At 37.1% G+C, this 26995-nt stretch overlaps 4 protein-coding genes across 4 annotated transcripts; 1 reads left to right on the top strand and 3 right to left on the bottom strand.

The window, feature by feature from the left end:
• Positions 1 to 592: 592 nt before the first annotated feature.
• Positions 593 to 2576, bottom strand: LOC132271027 (probable F-box protein At4g22030). Its single transcript, XM_059772295.1, has one exon. It carries the CDS (start codon positions 2071 to 2073, stop codon positions 799 to 801), a length of 1275 nt encoding a protein of 424 aa, XP_059628278.1. The 5' UTR covers positions 2074 to 2576; the 3' UTR covers positions 593 to 798.
• Positions 2577 to 5168: 2592 nt separating this feature from the next.
• On the top strand, positions 5169 to 6820 carry LOC132282057 (pollen-specific leucine-rich repeat extensin-like protein 1). The gene is made up of 5 exons (XM_059783690.1): positions 5169 to 5300; positions 5439 to 5673; positions 5793 to 5941; positions 6047 to 6121; positions 6254 to 6820. Exons 1-5 carry the CDS (start codon positions 5169 to 5171, stop codon positions 6818 to 6820), a joined length of 1158 nt encoding a protein of 385 aa, XP_059639673.1.
• A 28-nt stretch (positions 6821 to 6848) lies between these two features.
• On the bottom strand, positions 6849 to 14304 carry LOC132282050 (uncharacterized). The gene is made up of 2 exons (XM_059783682.1): positions 13774 to 14304; positions 6849 to 6935 (listed from the first exon to the last, which is right to left on the bottom strand). Exons 1-2 carry the CDS (start codon positions 14302 to 14304, stop codon positions 6849 to 6851), a joined length of 618 nt encoding a protein of 205 aa, XP_059639665.1.
• A 10645-nt stretch (positions 14305 to 24949) lies between these two features.
• On the bottom strand, positions 24950 to 26640 carry LOC132270941 (probable F-box protein At4g22030). The gene has a single exon (XM_059772189.1). The coding sequence runs from the start codon at positions 26362 to 26364 to the stop codon at positions 25090 to 25092; it is 1275 nt and encodes a 424-aa protein (XP_059628172.1). The 5' UTR covers positions 26365 to 26640; the 3' UTR covers positions 24950 to 25089.
• Positions 26641 to 26995: the final 355 nt, after the last annotated feature.

Below are 26995 nucleotides of genomic sequence, written 5' to 3'. Positions count from 1 at the left end.
CTTGCTTGAGCCTGCTTTTGTTCTTAATTAATTAGGGATAATATCATTTAATAAGAGTGAGTAAGCTAATGATTTTTTTAACTATCATGTTTTGCTCTTGCTTAAGCCTGTTTTTTTTTTTTTTTTTTTTTTTTACCCATTGCATTGAACTAATGGAAACATTCGATTTTGGAAATGGATAACGTGTGAAGTGATTATGAAAGGGTAGTACAGCAATTTAGTCATTATTATTTCTTTTCTTTTCTCTCCCATATCTTATCTAAATAAGAACAACTATCTTTTCTTTTATTTTCTTCCCTATCTATCCAAATACGAATATAAATTATTATTGTCCTTTCTTTTCTTTTCTCTCCTAACTAATAGTATCCTTTATGTTCTTGATGGCCCAAGTTGAGTTTTATAAAAGATGGAAGATTATGTGTGATTGATATCCAATTAAAATGGCTCAATCAGACTTTATTTTTATTTTTATTTTACTTAGTATTAAAGCTGATGTGTTATTTTATTATTGGAACATATAAGGGGTGAATAGGGTAATGCTACTCACTGGTGAGTAGTTAAGCATTGTCTTTGTCCGAATGTGAAATTATCGGTGAGTAGCTAAGCATTGTCTTTGTCTGAATGCGAAGTTAAAACAATGGAATAATTCAATCTTCATAAGATGTCAATACATTGAATGAATGAATCAAATTAGCTACTCTATGGGTTGATTTATAGACATTGTTAACGGTTACATATATGTACAAGAATATGTACTACAAAATTTCTTAGAAGTGTGAAGAAGAACCGGAAGTATCATCAGAACAGCTTGCTTGCAAACTCTTCAGTGACCTCCCCTTTTCTTGAGGAAGCAACCAAATTCCTAAGCTCTGATAAGCTCCTTCCCAGTTGCAAAGCCACCTTCATTTCAAACAATTCCCCGTTCTCTCTCCTCCCAACTTCTCTTTCTGTCAATTTTGATTCAATAGACTCTTCCATGAGCTTAAAGAAACCGGCATTGCTCCGATACATCTCAAACACCATTCCCACTTGACCACCATGCTCTAATGTGTTCACAATGCTTGCCAAAGCACCACCAAAAATACCGAGCACCGCAGCCCATGAACCATGAGAAGGAGATCCCACAAAAGCAGAGCCAATAGCTGCTAGGCCTGTTAATAAAGGGCCAGAAATGGCTAATACTTTGTTAAGTTTCAAGGCTTTCTCACCCAACCTCAAATAGTCTGCTTTGTCATTCCTATTCAAAACCCCAACTATCTCTCTCAATTCCCCTTCCAACTCACCACTCCAACCATTCCTACCAAGCCCTTTTGCTTGTCTTCGTGGCTGTTGTGGCCACCACACTGCAGGCTCAACCGTTGATGGGAATTTGTCGAGCATCGCGCCTAGTAGAGGAAGTGGGTAGGCCTTGTCAAGAGCCAAAACTTTGTCCATAAATTCCTTCACATCACCAATTGTGGGTGTGCCAATGGATATGGTTGTCTGAATTTGACCTTGGAGCTGCTTAAACAACCTTGCAGCGTTTCGCTGTTCTTCAACAAGTTGGGAAGGTTGAATCTTGCTCATGATGGACAGCATCCCAGTAGCTGCCAAATACAACACAGTAGAAGAGAGCTTGAGTCCCATTAAAGGGGCACCAACATTAGCACCTGAAGCTGTAATCCCAACCATGGTTGCGGCACCAAGTGTGATTGCGTTTATGGATGTTAAAAGCAGGCTGTTCCAGTTGTTTCGTTGCTCTCCAATGTTATTATGCATCTCCACTCTGTCTGCAACGGCCTCCATGATCGAATAAAGCTTAGCCATCACCGCAGGATCGGCAGCATTAGTATCAAATCTTGTATTTTTGGGAGAGTTGAAATGCTTTTCATTAATGTGGGTAGTGGTGGTACTTGTGTAACCACTTCTCAACGCCAATTCGTCCACCAAGCCTCTGGTGGAGAGGTTGGGAAGAGAGAGATGACTTGGCCGGAGTGTTGGTACATTGATGGCCCCTCTGATCATCCCTCTCCGGCAACACGAGGAAAGAGAAGTGGATGAAGACATCACACTTGATGCTTGAAGGGTTGCCATGTTTACGTCCTCGAGTCTCTTTGAGGTTTTGTTGTGGCAATTAAATTAGTTGATCTATGAAAGGGTATTCAAAACTCGGAAGGATGATCAGGTTGTGATGATGGATTTATGCTTTGATGAGTGATTATATGTGGTTGTTTCATGGTCTATATATAGAGGAAGGGATTGGTGTACTTATTTCAGATAGAATAAGTCTCTATTGTTCAAGGTTTGAACTGAATGGGTTCGTGGCGTGGACTATTTCTTCTCTATGGGTTTGTGATCCCATGGCCCATCTCACCCTTTATTTTGGCTGCTTTGGAATTTGGGGCTTGAGCAATTCTACAATATTGACATTCGGAATTCAACACACCATTTAACAAATCAATCTTGAAACGGCCAACCAAGCAAAGACGTTGACAACTCAACTGTCGTTATTATTATTGTTTCTTTTTTTGGGAGTTAACTTTCTACAGTACACTTAGGGAGACCGAAACATTTTATCTTTTGAATTGAAGTGAGGAAATCACGGCGTTGGTGGTTGTATGGAGAGCCCGAGCCCTCTATCTTTGTTGATTACGGGAAAAAATTGAGGAGGGCTGAATGAGAAGAGGAATGAACAAACTTTTTCGTGTGTGGTTAAAAGGAAGAGAAAATAGAGAGGAAGTAAGGAGGGATGAAACGTTTCATCTCTCATTTTTTTGTATTTTTCTATTCGCCCAATATTGGGAGGAAGATGAGAGAGAAAAAAGTAATAATTAACACTAATATGGATTTTTCTTTTCTAACATTCCTAAAAATTTGAGATAGATATAGAATTTTTAGATTTTTAAATAATTAGGGTATATTAGTAAAAAGAAAATAAAAATTATTTTTCCCTCATTCCAACCAATAAAAAAAAAAAATTTGTCACCACATCCATCCCTTTCTACTTTTTATTGTTCATTCCATTCAACAAAAAAAAAAAAAAAAAAAAAAAAGTGAAAAAGACACATTCTTTTCCCTAAGGATGCCTCATCCATCCCTTTTCTTTTCCCTTCCTTCCATTTTTCCATCCCTCTAACCAAACGGAACATTAAGATTAAAAAAGTAATAATTACCACTAAATAAACCGGGCCTGGCATAGAATTGCTGGCATCTGTCTCCAATTATTTTATTTTTTTTTCTTTTTATATTATTACCTATAGTTTTTATCAAAATTTTAAAAATGTCCCCACTCAAGTTGTAAAAATACCTCACTTCATATTCTTGCCCCACTGATTTTTTTTTTTTTTTAATTCAAAAGATAATTATCTTTCTTTTTCACTCTATACACCCCCACATTTATGAAAATTGATTCTCTCACACACTCTTATATTCTTACTCAATTTTTGAAAATATCCACAATATATATTTATATTCTTGCAGCCATTGATATTTTTAAGTCCAAAAGAAAGTAAAGTAAATCGGTTCTTTTGTTTCTTCATTTTTAATTGTCTAATGCACATTCATGATATTCTAGAAAGCATGAATATGCGTGGGACACAGCCTGACATATGTTATACAAGTCACACAAATTAAATTTTTATATTTATTATTTTATTTTATAAATTTGTCTTCAATATTTTCCTTTAAATATTGTTATGTTGAAAAAAAGAAGAGGGGTGGAAGGAAAATAAGAAGGAAGGAACAAATTTCCTTCGTTCTGTAGAAATGGTACAAGGAAAGAAATGATAATGGGAATGATGACTCATCCTTCCTCCTTCACAAACTTTCATTTGCTCAAATATGGGCAGAAGATAAGAGAGAAGACAAGTGAGCCTATTATAGAAGTTTTAAATTACTACATCACCCTTCATAATTATTTAATAAATCTCATAAATAAAGTAAATGATGGTTTTAATGGAAAAAACAACTTAAAAATTTATCTTAATGGAAAAAATAACTTAAAAATTTATCTTTTCTTTCGATCAAATTAAATTGTCAGTTTTTTTCATTTTTTTTCATCTAACCGAACAAAAAGAGGAAAACATTTAATTTCTTTTTTGTCTCCATCATATTTGCTTCTCTTTCTTCTATTTAATTTTTTTCCTTCTTATTGAAAGTGGTGTTTACACCCTATTTTTCCACTTTCTAGTAGGAGATTACCCTGGTCGATTTCAATGGAAAGATACTACCATATTCCAGTGGAAAGTCTTGGGACACATGGCAGCCAAGGAAGCAAGTGGTTACAAGTGGTTACATGCAAAGTCATGGGACACATGGCAGCCTAGGAAGTGAGTGGTTATAAGTGGTTATATGCAAAGTCATGGGACACATGGCAGCCTAGAAAGTGAGCGGTTATAAGCGGTTACATGCAAAGTCATGGGACACATAGCAACCTAGGAAGCTGGTCGATTCCAATGGAAAGTTACTACGACATTCCAGTAGAAAGTCTTGGGACACATGGCAGCCAAGGAAGCAAGCGGTTATATACAAAGTCATGGGACACATGGCAGCCTAGCAAGTAAGTGGTTACATGCAAAGTCATGGGACACATAGCAGCCTAAGAAGCTGGTCGGTCCAATGGAAAGGTACTATGACGTTCCAGTGGAAAGTCTTGGGACACATGGCAACTAAAGAAGCAAGCGGTTACAAGCGGTTATATGCAAAGTCATGGGACACATGGAAGCTTAGGAAGCAAGTGGTTACATGCAAGCTATTATTACTAAACTCTATAAACTCTATTATATTGTAACTTAGAAACGGCTCAACGCCAAAGACGCATTTCAATACAACTTTACTTCTCATTGCAATGCACTTTCAATATGATTAGTTTCAGTCCTGCACTATACTTTTCATTAGATAATCTTACTTTTCAGTTAATTACTTTCTCAAGTAGCGCAGTTCTTCCTAGCCAGTTAACAATCCCGAAGTCCTTTATCAAAGGCAAAAAGAACCCAAAGGTGGTCATTCCAGACCTCTTCATAATCGTCTGGTCCCGCAGTCTTCCTTCTGGAATATTGTTTGGATCTATCTTTGGAACTACTGCAGTTCCTGGCACGCCCATCCAGTTCCATCGGAACCAGCACCCACTTTTTTCAGGCCAAACATAGTGGCACGCCCGGTGGGACAACCGGGAAAAGATATTTCTAATGATGTATCTGAGCTTTGTTCATGAAGAGTATAACCAAAGGAGGGCCGAAAAATGTGAAGTGTACTTCCTAAAGATGGCACACGAAAGTGAAAAATGCTATCAACGTGAACAATATTTCCGTGCTATGTCGCAGGTGCAGACAGTGTAGATGTCATATGCACAATCGATGTCTATTCCAGTGGAACAACATGTATAGAATCCTGTGGTAATTCCTCAACAGGTTTGTCATGATGTTTTTACTAACAATTGGCATCAATTTGGGTCTTCTTAGGGTACGGCTCAGGCTAGTCAATCAGGTAATCAGCTGTACTTTCCACCCAATACTACTCAACAATCAGCCGTTCCAGTGAATAGGCCAAGTACGTTTGTTGAGAGGGAGTCCTTATTATCAGCCTGTGCATTCCATGCCACAGACACAGACGACGCAGATACCATATGCCCAATCGATGTCTATTCTAATGGAACATCATGTGCAGAATTCAGCTTATGTGACTATGCCTCAACAGGTTTGCCATGAAATGTTTTTTAAACAATTTGCATCAATTTGGGTCTTCTCAGGGTACGGCTCAGGCTAGTCAATCAGGTAATCAGCCATACTTTCCACCCAATACTACTCAACAATCAGCCGTTCCGATGAACAGGCCAAGTACGTTTGTTGAGGGTAGTCATTTTCATCAACCTGTGCATACCATGCCTCAGGCACAAACAGTGCAGGTGCCACCTGTACAATCAATGTCCATTCCAGTGACCCAGCAAGTGCAGAATTCAGCTTATGTAACTATGCCTCAATAGGTTTGTCATGAAGTTTTTTCGATGAACAGCCCAAGTACGTTTATTGAGGGTAGTCATTTTCATCAACCTATGCATATCATGCCTCAGGCACAGACAGTGCAAGTGCCACCTGTACAATCAATGTCCATTCCAGTGACCCAGCAAGTACAGAATTCAGCTTATGTAACTATGCCTCAATAGGTTTGTCATGAAGTTTTTTCTAACAATTTGTATCAATTTGGGTCTTCTCAGGGTATAACTCAGGCAGGTCAATTGGGGAATCAGTCGTATTTTCCACCCAATGTTGGCTAACAGAATGTTCAGCCACCTCCTACTATTCTTCAAAGACCACCTCAAATTTTTCATGTGGCAGTTGGGGGGCAGAACGTACCAAGGGAGCTTCCTGAAGAAGGAGGTAATAGAGATCGCTTGAGGAATAACCCAGACCCAAACCCAATTCCAGTGGTGTTTGGGGGGCATCCAATGGCCTATTTACCCAAAGGTTGGCCAGAAACTATAAATTCATTACCCCAACCTAAGGTGCAGAACCCTTTAGCAACAACGAAGTCAATTCCACCACCACTTCCATCGCAGATGCAGGTTCCACCTAAGGTACATAATCCTTCAGCAACAGTGAAGTCGATTCCACCGCCACTTCCATTGCAAAAGCAGGTTCCACCTAAGGTGCAGAACCCTTCAGCAATAATGAAATCAATTCCACTAGCAATACCTCAATCACTTCCATTGCAGATGCAGGTTCCACCTAAGGTGCAAAACCCTTCAGCAACAGGGAAGTCGATTCCACTGGCAGTAGCTCAACCACTTCCATCGCAGGTGTATGTTCCAACTGAGGTGCAAAACTTTCCACCAGCTGTAGCTTAACTACTTCCATTGCAAGTGCAGGTTCCACTTAAGGTGCAGAACCCTCCACCAACAACAGTCCAGAAAGTTCAATTTTAGGTCCAACAGAATGTTCCACTTTTGAACATTCAGCAACCTACAAACACACCACCAAGGCCACTTATGGCTTTCGAAATTGAACGCCCTCCAAGGAAACCTCCTGATCAAGGAGTAAATCCAATCCGCCGAAGGAGTATTCTTTTAGCAGACCCAAACCCATTTCCATTGGTGTTTGGGGGGCATCCAATGGCCAACATACCCAAAGGTTGGCCAAAAAATACAAGCAAACTTGCTGACTTCTCCCAGCAAAACTATGGCTTGGTTATGAGAAAGGTTGACAAACCTTTCCATAGAAGCCGTTATCACTTCTTCCATTGGAAGAAGATTTCCACAGCCAGATTATCCTTCAGAAACGGCACAAGCTTCTCAATCGTTGTATATTCTTCCATTTGAAGAATATAACGGTCATAGTATTTTTCTTCCAATTTTGGAAAAAAAAATGCTACTATTTTATTTGTCCCAAATTCACATCTGGTGAATTTTGGGGGGCAAAACTTGGCCATTCAACTATGTATTTGGCCTGAAGATGTACAAATTCGTCCTCCTCCTAAACCTCCAGACCCCGGGGGGCAACGAAATTGGGCGTGAGGCTTCAAATCTTCGTTTTAGTTAAATAAAGCTGCTTAAAGTTTTCAGCCTAAGGGTACATTCTGGCTGAAAAGTTTTAGTTATTTCAATTAGAATATCACATAGCAAATTCTCACTCACATCTAAAATTTGATATGCCTTACAATTCTTCAAGGAATATAAGGCACATCAAATTTGGGGGGCAATGTTTACACCCTTATTTTCCACTTTCCCGTAGGAGATTACCCTGGTCGATTTCAATGGAAAGATACTACCATATTCCAGTGGAAAGTCTTGGGACACATGGTAGCTAAGGAAGCAAGCGGTTACAAATGGTTACATACAAAGTCATGGGACACATAGCAGCCTAGGAAGTAAGTGGTTACAAGTGGTTATATGCAAAGTCATGGGACACATAGCAATCTAGAAAGTGAGAAGTTACAAGCAGTTACATGCAAAGTCATGGGACACATGGAAGCCTAGGAAGCTGGTCGATTCCAATGGAAAGTTACTACGACATTCCAGTGGAAAGTCTTGGGACACATGGCAGCCAAGGAAGCAAGCAGTTACATACAAAGTCATGGGACACATGGCAGCCTAGCAAGTAAGTGGTTACATGCAAAGTCATGGGACACATCCTAGGAAGTGGCCGGTTACAAGCGATTACATGCAAAGTCATGGGACACATGGCAGCCTAAGAAACTGGTTGGTCCAATGGAAAGGTACTACGACGTTCTAGTAGAAAATCTTGGGACACATGGCAATTAAAGAAGCAAGCGGTTATATGCTAAGTCATGGGACACATGGAAGCTTAGGAAGCAAGCGGTTACATGCAAACTACTATTACTAAACTCTATAAATAGGGCATGATATTGTAACTTAGAAATGGCTCAACGCTAAAAACGCATTTCAATACAACTTTACTTCTCATTGCAATGCACTTTCAATATGATTAGTTTCAATCCTGCACTTTACTTTTCATTAGATAATCTTACTTTTCAATTAATTACTTTCTCAAGTAGCTCAGTTCTTCCTAGCTAGTTAACAATCCCGAAGTCCATTATCAAAGGCAAAAAGAACCCAGAGGTGGTCATTCCAGACCTCTTCACAATCGCTTGGTCCCGTAGTCTTCCTTCTGGAATATTGTTTGGATCTCTCTTTGGAACTACTGCAGTTCCTAGCACGCCCATCCGGTTCCATCGGAACTAGCACCCGCTTTTTTCAAGCCAAACACGTGGCACAGAATTTTTTTTGAATTTGTCGTTGCAAATAATGACCTTGAAGTCCTTGATGGTTATGTGGTCTATTTTAGGACAACTTGCATCATTTGCATAACCTAGGTTAGTATGTATTATCTAAATGGGACTACATGGCCATGCAACATTATTTTTTTATACTAAATTGTGTTATAGGATTTGATTTTATTTATCTTTAACGAAAGCATAACACAAACAGATTTTGACTCACCTGACACCTTGGAAATTCTTCTTTTTTCTTTATATATTTATTTATTATCACGTAAATACTTGCATCTCCTCTTCGTTGATGTGAGCTTTAGACTATTGGGCTGTAGATCATAACACTGGCCCACTATATGTGATAATTGTGAAATATTCATTTCAATTGAATTTTTACTATATGTTTTTTAATCCTAATTGTTACTCTATGTTTAGTACACACCTTTGAGAGGTCTTTTAAAGTGAAGTGAGCATATCAGTCACTCATTTTCCTTTCCCTTGTGTTATTCCATAATAAGCAAAATTATTCACGTGGAACTTTCTATAATTTTCTTTTTCTTGCCTGTATAATCAATAATATGGATTTTGGAAATACATAAGTTTAAAGAACCAAAAGATATCATCAAGTCTTCTTTACAAATCAGTATATATATATATACTGATTTGGAAAGAAGACTTGATGATATCTTTTGGTTCTTATATATATATATATATATATATATATATAATTATACATTACGTAAAAGACAAAATAAGGATCATAAAAATGTTACCAATGTATAATAATGGTCCTCCTTGCCCTAACTGGTTTAGTCAGTTTAGTTAGTGTTTGTATGTTGATGTTTTCTAGCCTTGGCTTGTTGTCTTGTTTCCTCTTGGTCAAGCTTAAAAAAAAAAAAAAAAAATTGCAAGATTCCTATTTAATAATTGGGGTAAATTACACTTAGACTCCTTGAAGTTAAGTCATTTTTCACCTAAATGAAGATTCTGATTTTAATTTTCACTTATATTTGAAAGAGTGATTTCATAGTTCACTTACACCCCAAATGTCAATTTGGGGTGTAAGTGAAATACTTTTTAGGTATAAAATGATTATTCTACCCTTTTGACCATTTGTTGACTTAAAAAAATATATATATTTCATTTTTTATGACAAAAATACCCCTCAATTTTTTCATGACAAAAATACCCCAATGACCTTACAAGCGACAACTATTTGTATTCAACATATAACTATTGCTTTTTTTTGTTTCGACAATGACGTTATCTATTATAATTGCTTAATTAAGAAAGTGTCGTATTTATTTCTTAATTGCTTGCATGTCTTATTTCTTTCTTAATTGGTTGCATATTAGAATATAGAAGAGTTGTTATAATATTAGCATTCTTGTATCTTGCACAATCCCCCCCCCCCCCCCTTTTTTTTTTTTTGAAAAAAAACCTTGTTACAATCCTGTAATACAATTGGCTAACAAATTTTTATTTAAATTGAAAACCTGTAAAACAATTGTATATATATTTTTTTAAACCTCTAAAATCATACATGTTACAGTCCAATTTTTAAAACCTATTAAAGGATTTCAAATTTTTAAAACCTGTTACCACAATTGATAAGCCAAAATATGTGCTATGTCTGTAATCCAATTTTTAAAACCTGCTGCAACAACTCAGAGTCTCAAAATATATTAATACATTCCCAATTTAAAGTCTCAAAATACATAAATAATTCCCAACTTAAAGTCTCAAAATATATCAATACATTCCCAACTTAAAGTCTCAAAATATCATAAATACCAAATACCAAACTTAAAGTACTAAATAACTGCAACAAATAGAAAATGCCATCAAATTCATTACATCTTCAGTTGGGACTTCTAATTCATATTCTAATCAAAATATGTGTTGTGTGTGTGAAAGTTAGCTCATATAACCAATTAATTGGTGTTAGCACTGTACAAAAAATCCCATCTCAATGGTGTTTATAGGTCCTACTTCCTAGTGCAACATGAAGCCTAAAATGAAACCAAAAATATTTATTATAATACTGTTATATACCTGAGAGCTTTGTGTTTTGTTGTTATTATGATCAATAAATGAATTACATACCTAAGAGTCTTGTGTTGACGTGCCTTCAGTTGCTCTTATTACTACTGCCCTACCTGAAGCCTAAAGTGAAAACAAAAACATAAATAACAATGCGTTAGAAATCTGAAAAATAAAAATAAAAATAAAAGTAATAATTGAAATAAAGAAATCTTTATTCAATGAATTTAATACCTCAAAGCCTTGTATTGCTGTTGTTGCTACTCTAATCCTTTTTTTATCTTTTTGATGGACGTCTTCTGTGATACCCCTCAAATCCAAGACACGGGTTGATCAGGCCCAGGTCCGAACCCGAGGGAATATCAAATAATTAAAGTATTTTAAATTAACACAGATTACAAAACTGGATATGAAATAAACAATTCATTGCTGGAAGAAATCTAAAATAGAATTCTTTAAAAATTAAATACTTAAAATCCAAAACCTCCAATAGTTAAACAACTCGAAAATCCATCCATTGGACCCCTAATACCAAAAATCCAAACTGAAATATATAAATAGCTTAAAGAACATCCAAAATGAAAACCATGGAGAGAAGTCCTACGTCGTCGGAAGAGTGAGTAGAAATCTCTGCTCAGCACGATCAGGTCTAAGTTTGAAACTGACGAATACCTGAAAAATAGAAGTGGGTCAGGCCCACGAACAAGTTCTATCCTACTACAATCCAAGCAGATACTCAATATGCATATACATTCTAACCAACTCAACAATATCTATATAAGTTGTATATATATATATATATATATATATATATATATATATATATATATATCCACACAACGAGACTCTCACTAGACTATGCAGGGGTTCTCAACCTGAGTAGAAGTCAACATGCAAAGAGCACCTGAGTGGGCATGAGTACCTAAGCCTAACAGAGTATACCTCAACCTAGCATATTCAGCTACGCATCCTACTGCATATATACTCCTTAACCGAAGACTCTGAGACTAAGGCTCATATCGCGGTACCATAAAAATATATTTAAAGTCTATCCTATCCATCCAAAGTAAGTCCAATTAGTCATTCAGCTTGTGCAGCTTCTTTGACTCAGCATAAATAGCAAGTAATCCAATTAGTCATTCAGCTTGTGCAGCTTATTTGACTTAACTATAAGTAGGATTTTATTTTTGTATAATCCGTTCCCTTATTCCAACATAGGTATGACTTAGTAATTTGAGCTAATCCAAACCTAGACATGCCACCGTCCCATACCGGTGCATGCAATCCATCATCCAACAGTTGACAATACAAATATATATGTAAAAATACTACTATTCCAGGAAGTCCACAATTGATAATAATATATTAAGTATAGGCATCAATGGTTCCATATTAAGCATGATAAAATTCTATAAATTAACAGGCTTACACATACTACTTCCCAAGATCCAATAATTGATGATTTATAACATGCATGCAAACATCAATGAATCCTTACTAGGCATGATAGAGCAGAGTATATATACGAACATACTGATTTAGGTCTACTCCAACAAACTCCCATAATTGACAAAACAACTAGTATATGCAACTGTCAATTTATCCACAACAAGCAAAATTAGAGATTTGTAAACTTGCATGCTTATATAAGATTACTGAACCATGATAACTGTATTCACATTATTGAGAATTTCCATTTGAAGATTTAGCAATTTAACACCTTTTACATTCAAAAACTGTAAACTAATTTAATTAAACATTACCTATTGTTCAAGTATAAACCCCAACTGGTTTATTTTGCATTAGTTTGCTCTCTGAAGTTTTAATAGGCCTTTGGAACATCACTAAACACTCCAATACAGCTTCAACCAGAACCTGAAAATCCCAAATAGCCTCATAGCCTAAACAGTCATCGAAAAACCCAAAAAAATGGAAAATTAGAGGGAGCCGCCTCCCTTAAGCTTGGAGCCGGCTCCCCACCATGGGGAGCCGCCCCCATGGACCCTAGAGCCGGCTCCCCTCCAACGGGTGCCGGTTCTCCTTCTATTCTTCGTCTCTATCAACTCCGGCGGTTCTCCAACTGTCTGTCCTCCATTCCTAAGACATCTAGATGTGTAAATTAAGTCCCTTGTGTTCTAGAAACCATTAAACCCTTTATTTTTTAATCGACAATAATTAAAAACCCGAACTATGCAATAAGGATTCAAACCGAGCAACTTACAGTACATCAACGTTCATGGCTTAAACAAATCAACCATGAAACTCAGACTTATTTTAAAGTTTCCCCAACGTGTTCCAGAGTTAGTTCAGTTCCTTATTCAATAATTCAATGTTCGTTTAAAATCATGAATTAAGCAAGAAAAATTCAAACAATTAAGTTTACGATACAGGAAACACATACTGACTTAAATACATAAGACATGCAAAACAGATTAATGTTTATATTCCTTTACTCCTGAAGTTGTGTTAAAAATGCAAAAAGCACGAGCCAAAGGAAAAGAGTAAGGATTAGAGCTTGCCTTTAGCCTTGCACTGTCACCTTCCTAAATTCTCCGGTAATTCCTATTGTAATCCCTTCTCTGTTCTCTCTCTGCCTCCACAGTCGTGAATAGGGTTCTAAAACCCTAGGTAGAACTGTAATACATGTATTTATAGGCCCATAAGTTTACCCTAATTCTAGTTCTAATACTAGACGGGAAAAGTAGGTCGGCTACAGGGTGAAGAAAAATAACCAAAACCCTAACTAAATTCCACTTACGTATTACACCAATTAAACCATTAATTAATTCACTAAAAACTAAAATACAATTAATCAATTAATTTAAATAAGTCACTTAAATCAAATAATCCAAATAATGCAAATAGATGCAAATAAATCAAATAATAACAATTAATGCAAATAACCAAGGAAATACTCAAATAACCACATAAATGCAAAAATTACAATAAAACCTCAAAATAAACTACCGAGACTATCATTTTAAAATTAGGGATATTAAATCTTCTTCCTCCTACTTTTGGGCCTACTGTTACTGATGATGATGATGGGCCTACTGTTGCTGCTCTTGCCTCTTTTGTAGTAGGAGCCTTTTGACATCCCCTATTGTTGTGTCCAAAATGTCCACATACACTGCACTGCACAACAGTTGACATTTTCCTTGCTTCTGCTTCACCATCCTCCTTCTTCTTTGACACTCTTGGTCTGCCACAGCTTTTGAACTCTGGTTGATCCAATTCAGGTTTGTCAACCTCAGTCCACATACTTGCGTGGTGCATGGGGTGGATGAAAGAAGCGTAAGTCTTTGTATATGTATCCTTGTTGTAGAAATATGAACATAACTTCTCTATATCTACCCTTGTGGTAGTAATGGCTGCACATGCATGCATACAAGGAACTCTTCTCACCTGCCATTCCCTACAACAACAAGTCATCTTCCCAAGCATAACAATATAACTCTTCTGTTTTGCATTATCAGTTACCTCATACACACCTTCAGCGGACCATGTCAGTTCACATGTACCAGCTTTGGATATATTGGAGTTCAATCTTCTCTTCATTTTTGGCACTACTGTGGTTGTCCAATCTGCTGTCCTTTGAAACCTTTTGTTGAATTTGGACATCAGCTTTGTTCGTATACATTCAAAAACAACAGTGATTGGTTTTGCTCTAACATTCCCAGGCCAATAATTAAATGACTCCACGTGATTATTGGTGACATAGTCACAGTTCACCCTATCATCAAATTTGTGTCTTGTCTATGTCTCCAAATGATGTTTCATCAACCAATTTGAGGCATCCTGACTAATTGACTCAATCTACCTCATTGCAATTTTGAATCTTCTTCATTATATGCATTTACAGCTTCCCAGAATAATTTACACTACCGTGACATGCATAAATTATGATTTATATCTATTGTGGAAACAAGACCTCATTGCCATGCATATATATATATATATATATATATATATATATATATATATATTAAATTGTGTTATGGAATTTGATTTTATTTATTTATCCGGTAAGCATAACATACACTTATTTTGACTCACTTGACACTCTTGGAATTTTTTTTTTCTTTTCAATTAAGTATTCACGCACACTTTTTTATATTATTTAATTTCTTAAGACTTCAACTTTAGAAGTAAAAATTAACACCACGCTCCAGCCCAATGATAATAATGAAATAAGCATTTCAATTAATTTATACGGTCAATCTTTTCATTTTTGGATGTCCAAAATAAATGTTATGTTTAAAAAGTTAAAATATTATTATTATTATTATTTTCTTTTTTAATAAATTATTAATTTAACCTTCTTGCTATGTGGACCTAATGCAAATAATTTGGCAATTCATTACAAGACTTGTCTACTCACTAGTGAGTATCTTATCTCTACTTACCGCCGATATAGTTCAATCACAAATGTAAAAATAGTCCCTAAATACAAAATCTGGAAAGTAATAAATAAGAAAATCAGTGAAGGTGACTGAATTTATTCCAAAAAAAGATATTGTCATTATTTATCACTTTCCAAATTTTGTATTTATATATTTGTGATTAGACCACATCAACGGTTACTAGAAATGATCTATTTACCATCAGAAACGGAGGCATTAACAACAATTTTTATTGTTTTATTTAGTAATATACTCTATTAATATACATTTTTGATGTATAAACTAACAAAATTACACTACCGCCCCTACTAAAGTTATAAAAAGTTACACTATCACCCCCTCTCACACAATTTTCTTGTTCGTCCCTGCTTATTAGTGAATATGCAAGTTTTGTCCATAAAAAAATATTAAAATTCATCATCTTAAAAAGTTAGATTCCGAACATCTAATTTAAGACGGAGTAAGTATATATAAATATATAATTCCATAATAAACATGAAGTGTGCATATGGGGCACTCATTTTCCTTTTCCTTGTCTTATTCCATTATAAGTATATTAAATTATTCATTTTTAGTATATGAAATATTTCTTATATTTATTTTTTTGCTAGGCCCCACTTTGACTTGGTCATTTTGCAGACCATTTTCTGTCTTTCTCTCTCGTCAATTTCTCTTCTCTCCCTCTGTAATTTTTTTTTTCTTTTTTTTTTTCATCATTCAAAGCTTGATTTCTTCCACACCAATTGGAATTTGATAGCACTTCCTTTAGCAAAGTTGTAGAGCTCGTCGTGGGCTTCGTATTGATCGGAGCAATTTTCAGTTTGGAGCACTTGGGATTTCGAATTTCTTGGGTTTAAATTTGTGGATTTTGGGGCTTTCTACAATTAAGAGGTAGGGGTGTTCTAATTTGCAATCTCTTAGATTTTTTGTGAATTAATTCCCTATAATTGAAGTATAACATGCTAGATTGTAAATTTTTCTTGAGAATTTGTTAGGATGCTAGATATATAATATGTATCTCTATGTGTGTTATGTGTAAATAATATATGTGTGTATGATTTGTTGATTAGATATGGAAAACATGCCTTTGTGATTATGTCCTTGTTTAATATGTGTAATTGTCAAAATTTTGTTGACCTAAAGCATGCTATAAATTCATGAGAAAATTCTTCTTTAGTATGAAATGTTGTTATGGTTTGATGATGTGAAAATTATGGTAAATTGTGAAGTATGAAGCATTCATGGATCCATTGAGAAAGAAAAGGGGGAAAAATATTTTTTTTAAAACCAATGGAATTGTTTATGGGAAGCATTTTCGAAAGTGTTTATAAAAAATCGGACGCCTAAGAGGCATCTAGTGGTCCGTAGTGTTAATGTGATCTAGAGGGGAACTAGAGAGAGATTCTAGTGTGGTTGAGCTACCTAGGCCCAGATGACGCCATGGAGGTACCATGTGGTCGGGGAAAGCTAGCCAATCCTCCCTTTGTGACGCCTTGGAGATGCCTTGGGTCGGATCGCACTAACGGTTTGGAAGTTGAAACGGTTTTGTTTCAGAAATGGGGAGTGACATTGCATGGCATGGCATTGCATTGGCATACATTGTATATTTAGTGGTTATATGACTTGCGTATATATTTGTTGATTATTATCGTTACTTTACTTGTTTTCCCTGAGGCATGATCCCATTTACTTCTACTCTATTCCTTATGTAGATTTACGGGGTCATAAGAGGTGCGTCTTAGACACTTCCTACTGAGTTTTATGCTCACCCTATTATTTTAACATTTTTCAGGTTTGGGAAAAGAAGGGACGGACGACAACCCATCGTAAATTAAGACTGGACTAGAACTCTTATTTTGTTGTCTTTTGTATAGAAACATGATCATGTACCTTTTAAAAAAATTAAGTGTAAATTGTATAGTATTGTAATGGTAGAATTTGTATAAATAAATATATTTCATGGACTGTAACTTAATTAAAGTGATTCCTTGTTTGAATGAGATAGAAAAACGGGACATTTTATATGTATGTGTTGATTTTAGGGATGTTGTATATTATTGCATTGTGCGTTGGGACATGATACATTAGTTTTGAGGCCCAGTGAGGCCATTGCATTTTAATGTATTTCAACAGGTTGTAAAGGGACTTTTTCTGCCGAGGTCATGCCGAAATTTTATATATTTTATTATTATTATTATTATTATTATTATTATTATTATTATTATTTATAAACCCTGGGATGACACATATATTATGTATTGACATAGGAAAGGACGGTAACGTCTTTAGTTGACCTCGGGTTCGGGTAAGGACCCGATTAGTGATTCGGACCCTCGGATTGGAATCGTTACAGTATGCTTATTTATTTTTAGTATGCTTAAGCATGAAGTGTGCATATGGGGCACTCATGAAGTGTGAATAAGGGTTGCATAATTGCATTCTTAGGTGACTTGCACGTTTTTAGTTTTCCTCATTTGTGGCATTGTACGGCATACATATAACATAAAGTTGATTGATTTTGTCCAAGTTTTCCTCATTGATGGCATTGTATAACATACATATAACATAAAGTTGATTGATTTTGTCCAGCAATGCTCAATAATACAATACGTAATAAAGTAAACAAAAGTAAAATAAAATAAATTTTTACTGAAAATATATAACAATCATTAACTAACTAATCAGAAAGTAACGTTAACTTGTTGGGTTATACAGCCTTCACTTTTTCAAAAGAGAAGTTGAGTGTTTTAAGCCTCTGAAAAAACAAAATGAGTGTACAAAACAACGTAAGAACAATTTCACTACGCATGTGAACATATATTGCCTAAATTGTTATATATTGTATTTTTGAACTACTTAGATTGATGATGATGCATGGTTGATTAACAAGGAGGAAACAATACATTGAGTAGTAGAACACTATAATTACACATTTGTTTACTTGATAACTGATAGAGAAAAATAAACCTAACCTACCTTGAAAGATAACGTGGTTCAACAGGGTAAGGATAACCTTGACACAATTTGAGGAAGTCAAAGGAGTAAATCATATCCCCGACAAATCTGGCAACAAACGGATCTCTTCTAATCTCACACAAGCGGATGATAAGGGAGACCTTAACCATCGATATCAACGGGACCAATTTGATTCCAATCGACAGTTATAAATAGGGCACCAAGCCATTAAAGAAGGTACGGGAAAAAACCCCTGAACAGAAATTACATAATTATTATGTGATACGATTACAAATACTAACTTGATCGTCGGAGGGTCCTTGGCTGGCACCCTACCAGTGCCATTAAAGGTGACGTCCCTTTGTTTTACAGGTAAACGCCGTCGTTCCAAGTCGCGAGAATTTTCGCATCAACAGTTGACGCCATCTGTGGGAACGATTAGTTCTCTGAAGAAATAATAATCCTGACGCGACTTGGCTCGGACGACAAGACGAAAGTTTCTGATCATGGAAACCATCCCAAAGTCATCAATTGACAACGGGTTTCTATGTTCTTATATAAGGACGGGCCTCTACATCATGATTACCTGTCTATTATATTGGGGGCAAAACGGTAGGTTGCATAATGCCACCCAGTGTACGATGACAATAATCAAAATTTGGCACGTCGACCCAGGCAGTCCAATATGGTGTTTTCCATCTAGCGATGCTGGGTCCCCTCACTAATGAGGTTTGGTCGTCTAAGATCAAACTCTATCTCATATCTGGCAGAAGCCAACTACTAAGGCCTGATCGTTGAAGACTAAGGCCTGGTCCTTTTAGCACCTACATAAATAAGTAGGTCTCTACCCATCAAGAAGATCACTACCAACAAGGAGGTCTCTACCTACTAGTAAAGCCTCTACCATTGAGGATGTCTCTAGCAACGGAGTCTCATTACTCCGTCCGTTCGAGCAATCAAGGTGGCCTTCTTTACCTAAGAATGTGTCGAGGCTTTCAGGTCCAATGTCCCTCAAGATCCCATGTCCAATGCGGTCTGTATTCTCAAGGAGGTCCCTAAGTTAAGGGTGATCATTGGACCCAACGAGGTACTGGCTACCAGACCATTATCTGTCAGCCGTTAGGTACCATGCCCCCATCCACCAGGCATCAAGCTAATCGCTAGACACCAAGCCTCCACCTACCAGACGACAATCGTTACCTCTCTTCCCTTGCAAGAATTGCCTATCGACTTCAGATTATGCAGAATTTTGGATTGATAATCCATTACAGGTTAATTTTCAATAATCATTTCTAACACAATCTAATATTTTTAGATAACTATAAATTGTTGCAACACCAGGCACCCCGTCTGCTGTATAAACGTCTATAGAATGGGTCATCACCCAAGATCCCACAATATCAATCGTCGATCTACATATGATGACAAGGTTTAGAAGATTGATGTACCAATCTTAGTACATCAAACTAGTCAGGCTTCTAGTCTCTTTCCTTTAGCGACCCCTCGGGGGCACTAATCGTCCAAGACCGGTGCCCAATCCTCCGAAACCATAACCTGGTAAATCTCTACACATCGGGAAGGACTCTAAGTCCAGTGAAGTTTCTACAATCAATGAGTCCACCGTGTACAAGGTGATCCCATGAGGTTTTTAACCATCAAGCACCAATGATGGTCTTTTCTACCATGAACCAAGCTTAGTCACATGCATTTCAAATTTGACGGGTCATTGCCACCGTAGCCACAAAGCAAGGCAAGCATAAAGGATAAGTTCACAAAAGTGAAAAACTTTAACTCCCATATTAAAGGGCAAGCATATAAAGCTTGGGTAAAACATCCCCTTATTAAAGGGGCAAGCTGGGTGAAACTCGGAAAAAATAACCCTTTATTAAAAGGGCGGGCTGAGTGAATCTAGAAATTATTATTTTCTTTATCAATAGGGCATGCTGAGTGAAGCTTGAACATATTACAAACCCCTTACCAAAGGAGTAAGAACGACTACTTCCTTTATTAAAGGGTCGAGACATCAATGGTCAAACAAATCTAAATACGACTCTAGAAAGAGAAAATAGTTCCAACACCAAAAATTATATTATAAGGGTATAACCCTTGGTTATCATAAATCAAGGCTTGGTTATCCGAAACTAAGGCCTAGTCAACCAAGATTAAGAATTGATTGCCCAAAGTCTACAAAGGCTCGGTCATCCTATGATGTTTCCAATTTTCAGCATTTTTCATCTTTTTCAGAATTTCGTTGCCGCGAGGGCATTTTTGTCTTTCACGTGTTGAGTACGGGATTTTAGTTGGGTCCATTTGCATTTCACACATTTTATTTTATGTGAATTAAGTGGCATTTACTTAATGGTGCATGTATTTAAATGTGTGGCATAAATTTGAGACAAAAAGAAAAAGTGAAATGAAAAGAAAATTGGTGGGACCCACCACTAACCACATAAGTGGTCTAGAGACCACTATTTGCTTCCCCACTTTCTCTTTCCCCGTAACTTCTTCTTCTCTCTCAATTTCTCCTCATTTTTCTTTTCTTTTGAGAAGTAAACTTTGATATAAGATTCCATCTTCTATACTTGGAATTTTTGAGTGTCGTTTGAGGCAAAACGAAGAGCACGACGAGCTCTACGCATGAGTACCAACAATTTCAGCTTTGGGCCCCCCTTTGATTTTTGAAATTTGAACCCATTTTGAGGGTTTTCGCATTCTAAGAGGTAGGGGTTCTTAATTCATGTTTTCCTTGCTCCTTGGTAAATTATATCTCATAAAGTGTTGCAAGCAATTTTAATTTAAATGTTAATTATCTTAAAGATCTTTTAAATGTTGCTTAGAAAATGCATGATTATGTATATGGGTTGTTTGGTATGAAAAGCATGCTTAGATGTTGTTTTGTTATGTGTATTGTGTTGATAAATTACTCGAGATGATGAATATGGAATATGCTTAATTGTGTAGTGTAATTTCTCTAAATTCTATGACATTGAAAGCAAGGGATATATACATGTGCATATCGTTGGGTTTTTATGAAGGGAATCATTTTGATTTGAAAAAGGGGATTTTGGGAAGAAGTTTTTGATTAAAATGTTTTATGAAAACCCGGTCGCCGTGGGGGTACCAAAGGGCTGGAGTGTTAATATAGCCTAAAGGGAACTAGGGAGATTGCTCTAGCGTGGTTGAGTTAGCTGGGCCCATAATGACGCTGCGGGGGTACCAAGGGTCAGAGACTCTAGTCAATCCTTCTCTCGTGTTGTTGTACGGTCACCAAAGGGCGGGTTATATTAACAGTTTGAATGTGATGGTTTTAAATGTTGAAAAATGGGGAGCGACATTGGTATGCATTGCATTCCATAACATCATCCTGCTTATACATGAGAATGGTTAGTATGTTATATTATCCCGACATAGGATGATCCCCACTTCCATTGCTCTATTCTTTGCTTGGATTCACGGGGACACAAGAAGCGTGTCTTAAGTGCCATCTACTGAGCAAATTGCTCACCCCATATACTTAACATTTTCAGGTCATGGCAAGGAATTGGCGGATGATAATCCACCACAGATTTGATAAAACTCGAAGGATACTTTGGATATATATTTTGTAGAACTTGAACTCACTTTGTTAAGCACATGTCACGAAATGTGTTAAGTTCATTTGGCTTGTAAATGATAATATAACTTGAACCTTAAATTCATTTTGATGTAAATTGTTCATGATGTAAATTGTTCATGATGTAAAGTTCAAGTTCATAACTCCATGTAGTTGATCTCAATGATGTGTTAATTTAGTTACGTGTTGGTTCTCTTGTCTATGACCGTAGAGTGACTCATGATTGATGATTTAACTCGAGTTCAAACCATTGCAAAGTCTCCATTTTAGTCCCCCTTTCATTTCCATAAGGCAGCAGGTCAGTTTCGGCTTCAGGGCTCGAGGGAGCCATTTCGGTTGACCGAAATGGTGCATCAGTCGATCGAACCAAGTAGATGCTTTCAGGATCTCCTGTTTCGGTCGACCAAACCATCCTCTTGCTCTTACGATCTCACCCTTCGATCGACCGATTGAGGGTTTCGGTTGACCGGTTCTTGAGGGTCTGCTTCGGCCGACCGAAGCTCCACTTCAGTCGACTGAAGTGCACCTGTTTGTTCATTTTCCCTCTTCTCTTCAAGGTATCCCACTCTCGACCCTTGGAGATTTTTTTTGAGCCTTCGTGAAAGTTTAATGATGATCCTATAAGTGTCGTCACACCTCTAGAAATAATGGGTTTGACGTAGATGACCTCGGGTTCGAGTAAAGACCCGATTAACTGTTCGGACCTCCGAGTTCGCGTCGTTACACATCCAAGATCAGTGCCTAGTCACCCCAAGTCTGGTCATCAGAGACCAAGACCAGGGCCTAACTGACAAAAGTATAGTCACCAGAGATCAGGACTTGACCTACAAAGGTCAGGTCAAAAAATGATCTTCCTTACAAGTTCCTGAGAAGTTCATCTTTAAATGGACGATGTTTATTGATCGGTAATTTATTGTTTTAAATGGAGGGTAACTCTCTCACGTGTTATACCTATGTGGTAATTAATGTTTTACAAAAAGCTCACAAAAAACCTAACTCCCTTACTAAAGGGACGAGCTGAATGAAGCTCGTAAAACTTAATTCCCTTACTAAAGGGACGAGCTGAGTGAAACTCGTAAAACCTACTTCCCTTACTAAAGGGATGAGCTGAGTGAAGTTCGTAAAATTTATTCCCTTGCTAAAGGGATGGGCTGACTGAAACCCATAAAGTTTATAACTAGAACTGGATTTTCAAAAGAAAAATCCAGTTTTACATCACTAAGAGTCATTAATCATGGGTTTGATTCATGCCCTTCCAAAACAAAACCTTGATTTGGTATCTGTGTTAATTCCACCATTGGGAATAGTACACAAGGGAAGAATACCCAAGAGAACATTACCCAATGGAACATTACCCAAGGGAAGAGTACCCAAGGAAAGAGTACCCAAGGGAAGAGTACCCAAGGAAAGAGTACCCGAGGGAACAGTGCAACAAAAAAAAATAATAAATAAATAAATACTATTCAAATGAACAATACCCGTGGGAATAGTGCCCAAGGCAAAAAAAAAAAAAAAATCACGTTTCCAAAGCTAGACGAGCAAGCTTGGGAATGGGGGGCAACTGATAGAGAAAAATAAACCTAACCTACCTTTACCTAATGATAGAGGCAACTAAGTGTTGACCAGTCACCAGACCTCTTCGACTTTCGAACGATAATATTTCCATTGGATAAGAATGATAATATTTCATTATTAAGGATAATGAAAGATAACGTGGTTCAACAGGATAAGGATATCCTTGGCACAATTTGAGGAAGTCAAAGGAGTAAATCATATCCACAACAAATCTGGCAACAAAAGGATCTCCTCTGATCTCGCACAAGCGGATGGTAATGGAGACCTCAACCATTGACATCGACGGGACCAATTTGATTCCAATCGACAGTTATAAATAGGGCACCAAGCCATTAAAGAAAGTACGGGAAAAAACTCCTAAACAGAAATTACATAATTATTATGTGATACGATTACAAAACTAACTTGATCGACGGAGGGTCCTCGGCTGGCACCCCACCGGTGTCATTCAAGGTGACGTCCCTTTATTTTGCAAATAAATGCCGTTGTTCCGAGTCACAAAGATTTCGCATCAACAATAACTACACTTTCGAGTATGACATAATATGAATCTTTTCTATCGTGTGTGTCTGTCAATAGCAATTTTATATGTATTAAAATTAAAAGTATATATTAATGCTAAAATAAACGTACAAGAGAAGAGAAAATAATGGTACTGGAAATTAAAAAAGTTGTTTGCTTCATTGTGTGTGTCTGTGTGTGTAAGTGTACGCCTTATTGTGTGTGTATGTATATCTATGTTTCTAGTTACTCCGGGTTTTTTTCTCTTCTTTTATTTTTTTCTGTTTTAACTGCAAGTACAGTACCACAATCAAGGTACCTATTATGTCACTAGACATTTTTAATATATAAAAATTGAATCTTTGAAAGAAAATGAGAGTTTTGTTTTCCAGTTTTATACATAGGTGAATGTGATTGAGACAGGTTATAGGGATATTAATGGTTAGGAAACTCTGATTATTTTTGTGTTAAGTTCACAATCCGGACTAGGGCGCTTCTGCCGTTTAATTATTTGCCGAGGAAAAAAATTAGTAAATAAAAGGTCACCTTCAGGAGCAATTATTTGGATGCATGCAAACTGTGTAATGAATGGAGTGAATGAGACAAAATTTAGTTCCCCAACAAATGCCTCCTGTTTGTAGGTGGCTGTTCCATAAATGCATGGTCAGCCTTGCACGGTTATGGAGGTAAACCTTTGAAAGCATAGCCAACTCTGACATTATATAGCATACCATATAGATTAGAAATTTACTTCAATGTTAGAATTAAACAGATCGATGGTGAATAAAATCGACTTGTGTGAATAACCACGTACTGCACAACAAGCTTTGAAACGTTCCATGGTTAGGAAGCTAGCAGCTCGGCCATGATCCGGCCACATGGATATATGCATTACATGGCTGGGATATGCATTAATTTGGCCCAACACTTTCAGTTGAAGGGTTGGGGTTATGTATCGTACTCAATGTTTGATTTTCAACATATAATATTTCTCAATGTCTTAATCACCTTTAATGGGCATAAGAACTTGTAATTTCACCAACATATACATTTTTATCTCATTCCAATATTTCCATACTGTAGTTAGCCTTTTCGATTGCGCGCATTGCATGTTTGTTTGAATGCCAATTTAAAACAATGGAAAATTCAATTTTCATAAGATGTCAATACATTGAATGAATGAATCAAATTAGCTATTCTATGGGTTGGTTTATAGACATTGTCAGTGTTAAAGATATATATGTACAAAAATGTACTACAAAATTTGAACAGAAGTGAAAACGAACCACTGAAGTATCAAAACAGTTTGCTAGCAAACTCTTCAGTGGTCTCCCCCTTTCTTGAAGAAGCAGCCAGATTCTTTAGCTCTGATAAGCTCCTTCCCAGCTGCAAAGCCACCTTCATTTCAAGCAATTCCCCATTCTCTCTCCTCCCCACTTCTCTTTCAGACAGGTTTGATTCAATAGACTCTTCCAAGAGCTTAAAGAAACCGGCATTGCTCCGATACATCTCAAACACCATTCCCACTTGACCACCATGCTCTAATGTGTTCACAATGCTTGCCAAAGCACCACCAAAAATACCGAGCACCGCAGCCCATGAACCATGAGAAGGAGATCCCACAAAAGCAGAGCCAATAGCTGCTAGGCCTGTTAATAAAGGGCCAGAAATGGCTAATACTTTGTTAAGTTTCAAGGCTTTCTCACCCAACATCAAATAGTCTGCTTTGTCATTCCTATTCAAAACCCCAACTATCTCTCTCAATTCCCCTTCCAACTCACCACTCCAACCATTCCTACCAAGCCCTTTTGCTTGTCTTCGTGGCTGTTGTGGCCACCACACTGCAGGCTCAACCGTTGATGGGAATTTGTCGAGCATCGCGCCTAGTAGAGGAAGTGGGTAGGCCTTGTCAAGAGCCAAAACTTTGTCCATAAATTCCTTCACATCACCAATTGTGGGTGTGCCAATGGATATGGTTGTCTGAATTTGACCTTGGAGCTGCTTAAACAACCTTGCAGCGTTTCGCTGTTCTTCAACAAGTTGGGAAGGTTGAATCTTGTTCATGATGGACAGCATCCCAGTAGCTGCCAAATACAACACAGTAGAAGAGAGCTTGAGTCCCATTAAAGGGGCACCAACATTAGCACCTGAAGCTGTAATACCAACCATGGTTGCGGCACCAAGTGTGATTGCGTTTATGGATGTTAAAAGCAGGCTGTTCCAGTTGTTTCGTTGCTCTCCAATGTTATTATGCATCTCTACTCTGTCTGCAACGGCCTCCATGATCGAATAAAGCTTAGCCATCACCGCAGGATCGGCAGCATTAGTATCAAATCTTGTATTTTTGGGAGAGTTGAAATGCTTTTCATTAATGTGGGTAGTGGTGGTACTTGTGTAACCACTTCTCAACGCCAATTCGTCCACCAAGCCTCTGGTGGAACGGTTGGGAAGAGAGAGATGACTTGGCCAGAGTGTTGGTACATTGATGGCCCCTCTGATCATCCCTCTCCGGCAACACGAGGAAAGAGAAGTGGATGAAGACATCACACTTGATGCTTGAAGGGTTGCCATGTTTAAGTCCTCGAGTCTCTTTGAGGTTTTGTTGTGGTAATTAAATTAGTTGATCTATGAAAGGGTATTCAAAACTCGGAAGGATGATCAGGTTGTGATGATGGATTTATGCTTTGATGAGTGATTATATGTGGTTGTTTCATGGTCTATATATAGAGGAAGGGATTGGTGTACGTATTTCAGATAGAATAAGTCTCTATTGTTCAAGGTTTGAACTGAATGGGTTCGTGGCGTGGACTATTTCTTCTCTATGGGTTTGTGATCCCATGGCCCATCTCACCCTTTATTTTGGCTGCTGTGGAATTTGGGGCTTGAGCAATTCTACAATATTGACATTCGGAATTCAACACACCATTTAACAAATCAATCTTGAAACGGCCAGGCCAAGATTTAAAAAAAACCAAGCAAAGACTTTGACAACTCAACTGTTGTTTTATTATTATTATTTCCTTTTTTGGGAATTAACTTCTACAGTACACCTAGAGAGACCGAAACATTTATTATTATTATTTCCTTTTGAATTGAAGTGAGAAAATCGCGGCCTTGGTGGTTGTATGGAGAGTCCGAGCCCTCTATCTTTAAAACTATGTTTGGTTAGGGAGAATGATTGAGGAGGAATGAATGAGAGGGG

The sequence above is a fragment of the Cornus florida genome, unplaced genomic scaffold (genome assembly GCF_030987335.1).
Source record: "Cornus florida cultivar Cherokee Brave unplaced genomic scaffold, ASM3098733v1 CherokeeBrave_3.0.0_Hap2_Chr01, whole genome shotgun sequence".
NCBI lineage: Eukaryota > Viridiplantae > Streptophyta > Magnoliopsida > Cornales > Cornaceae > Cornus > Cornus florida.
This window is presented reverse-complemented; position numbering and strand designations above follow the sequence as displayed.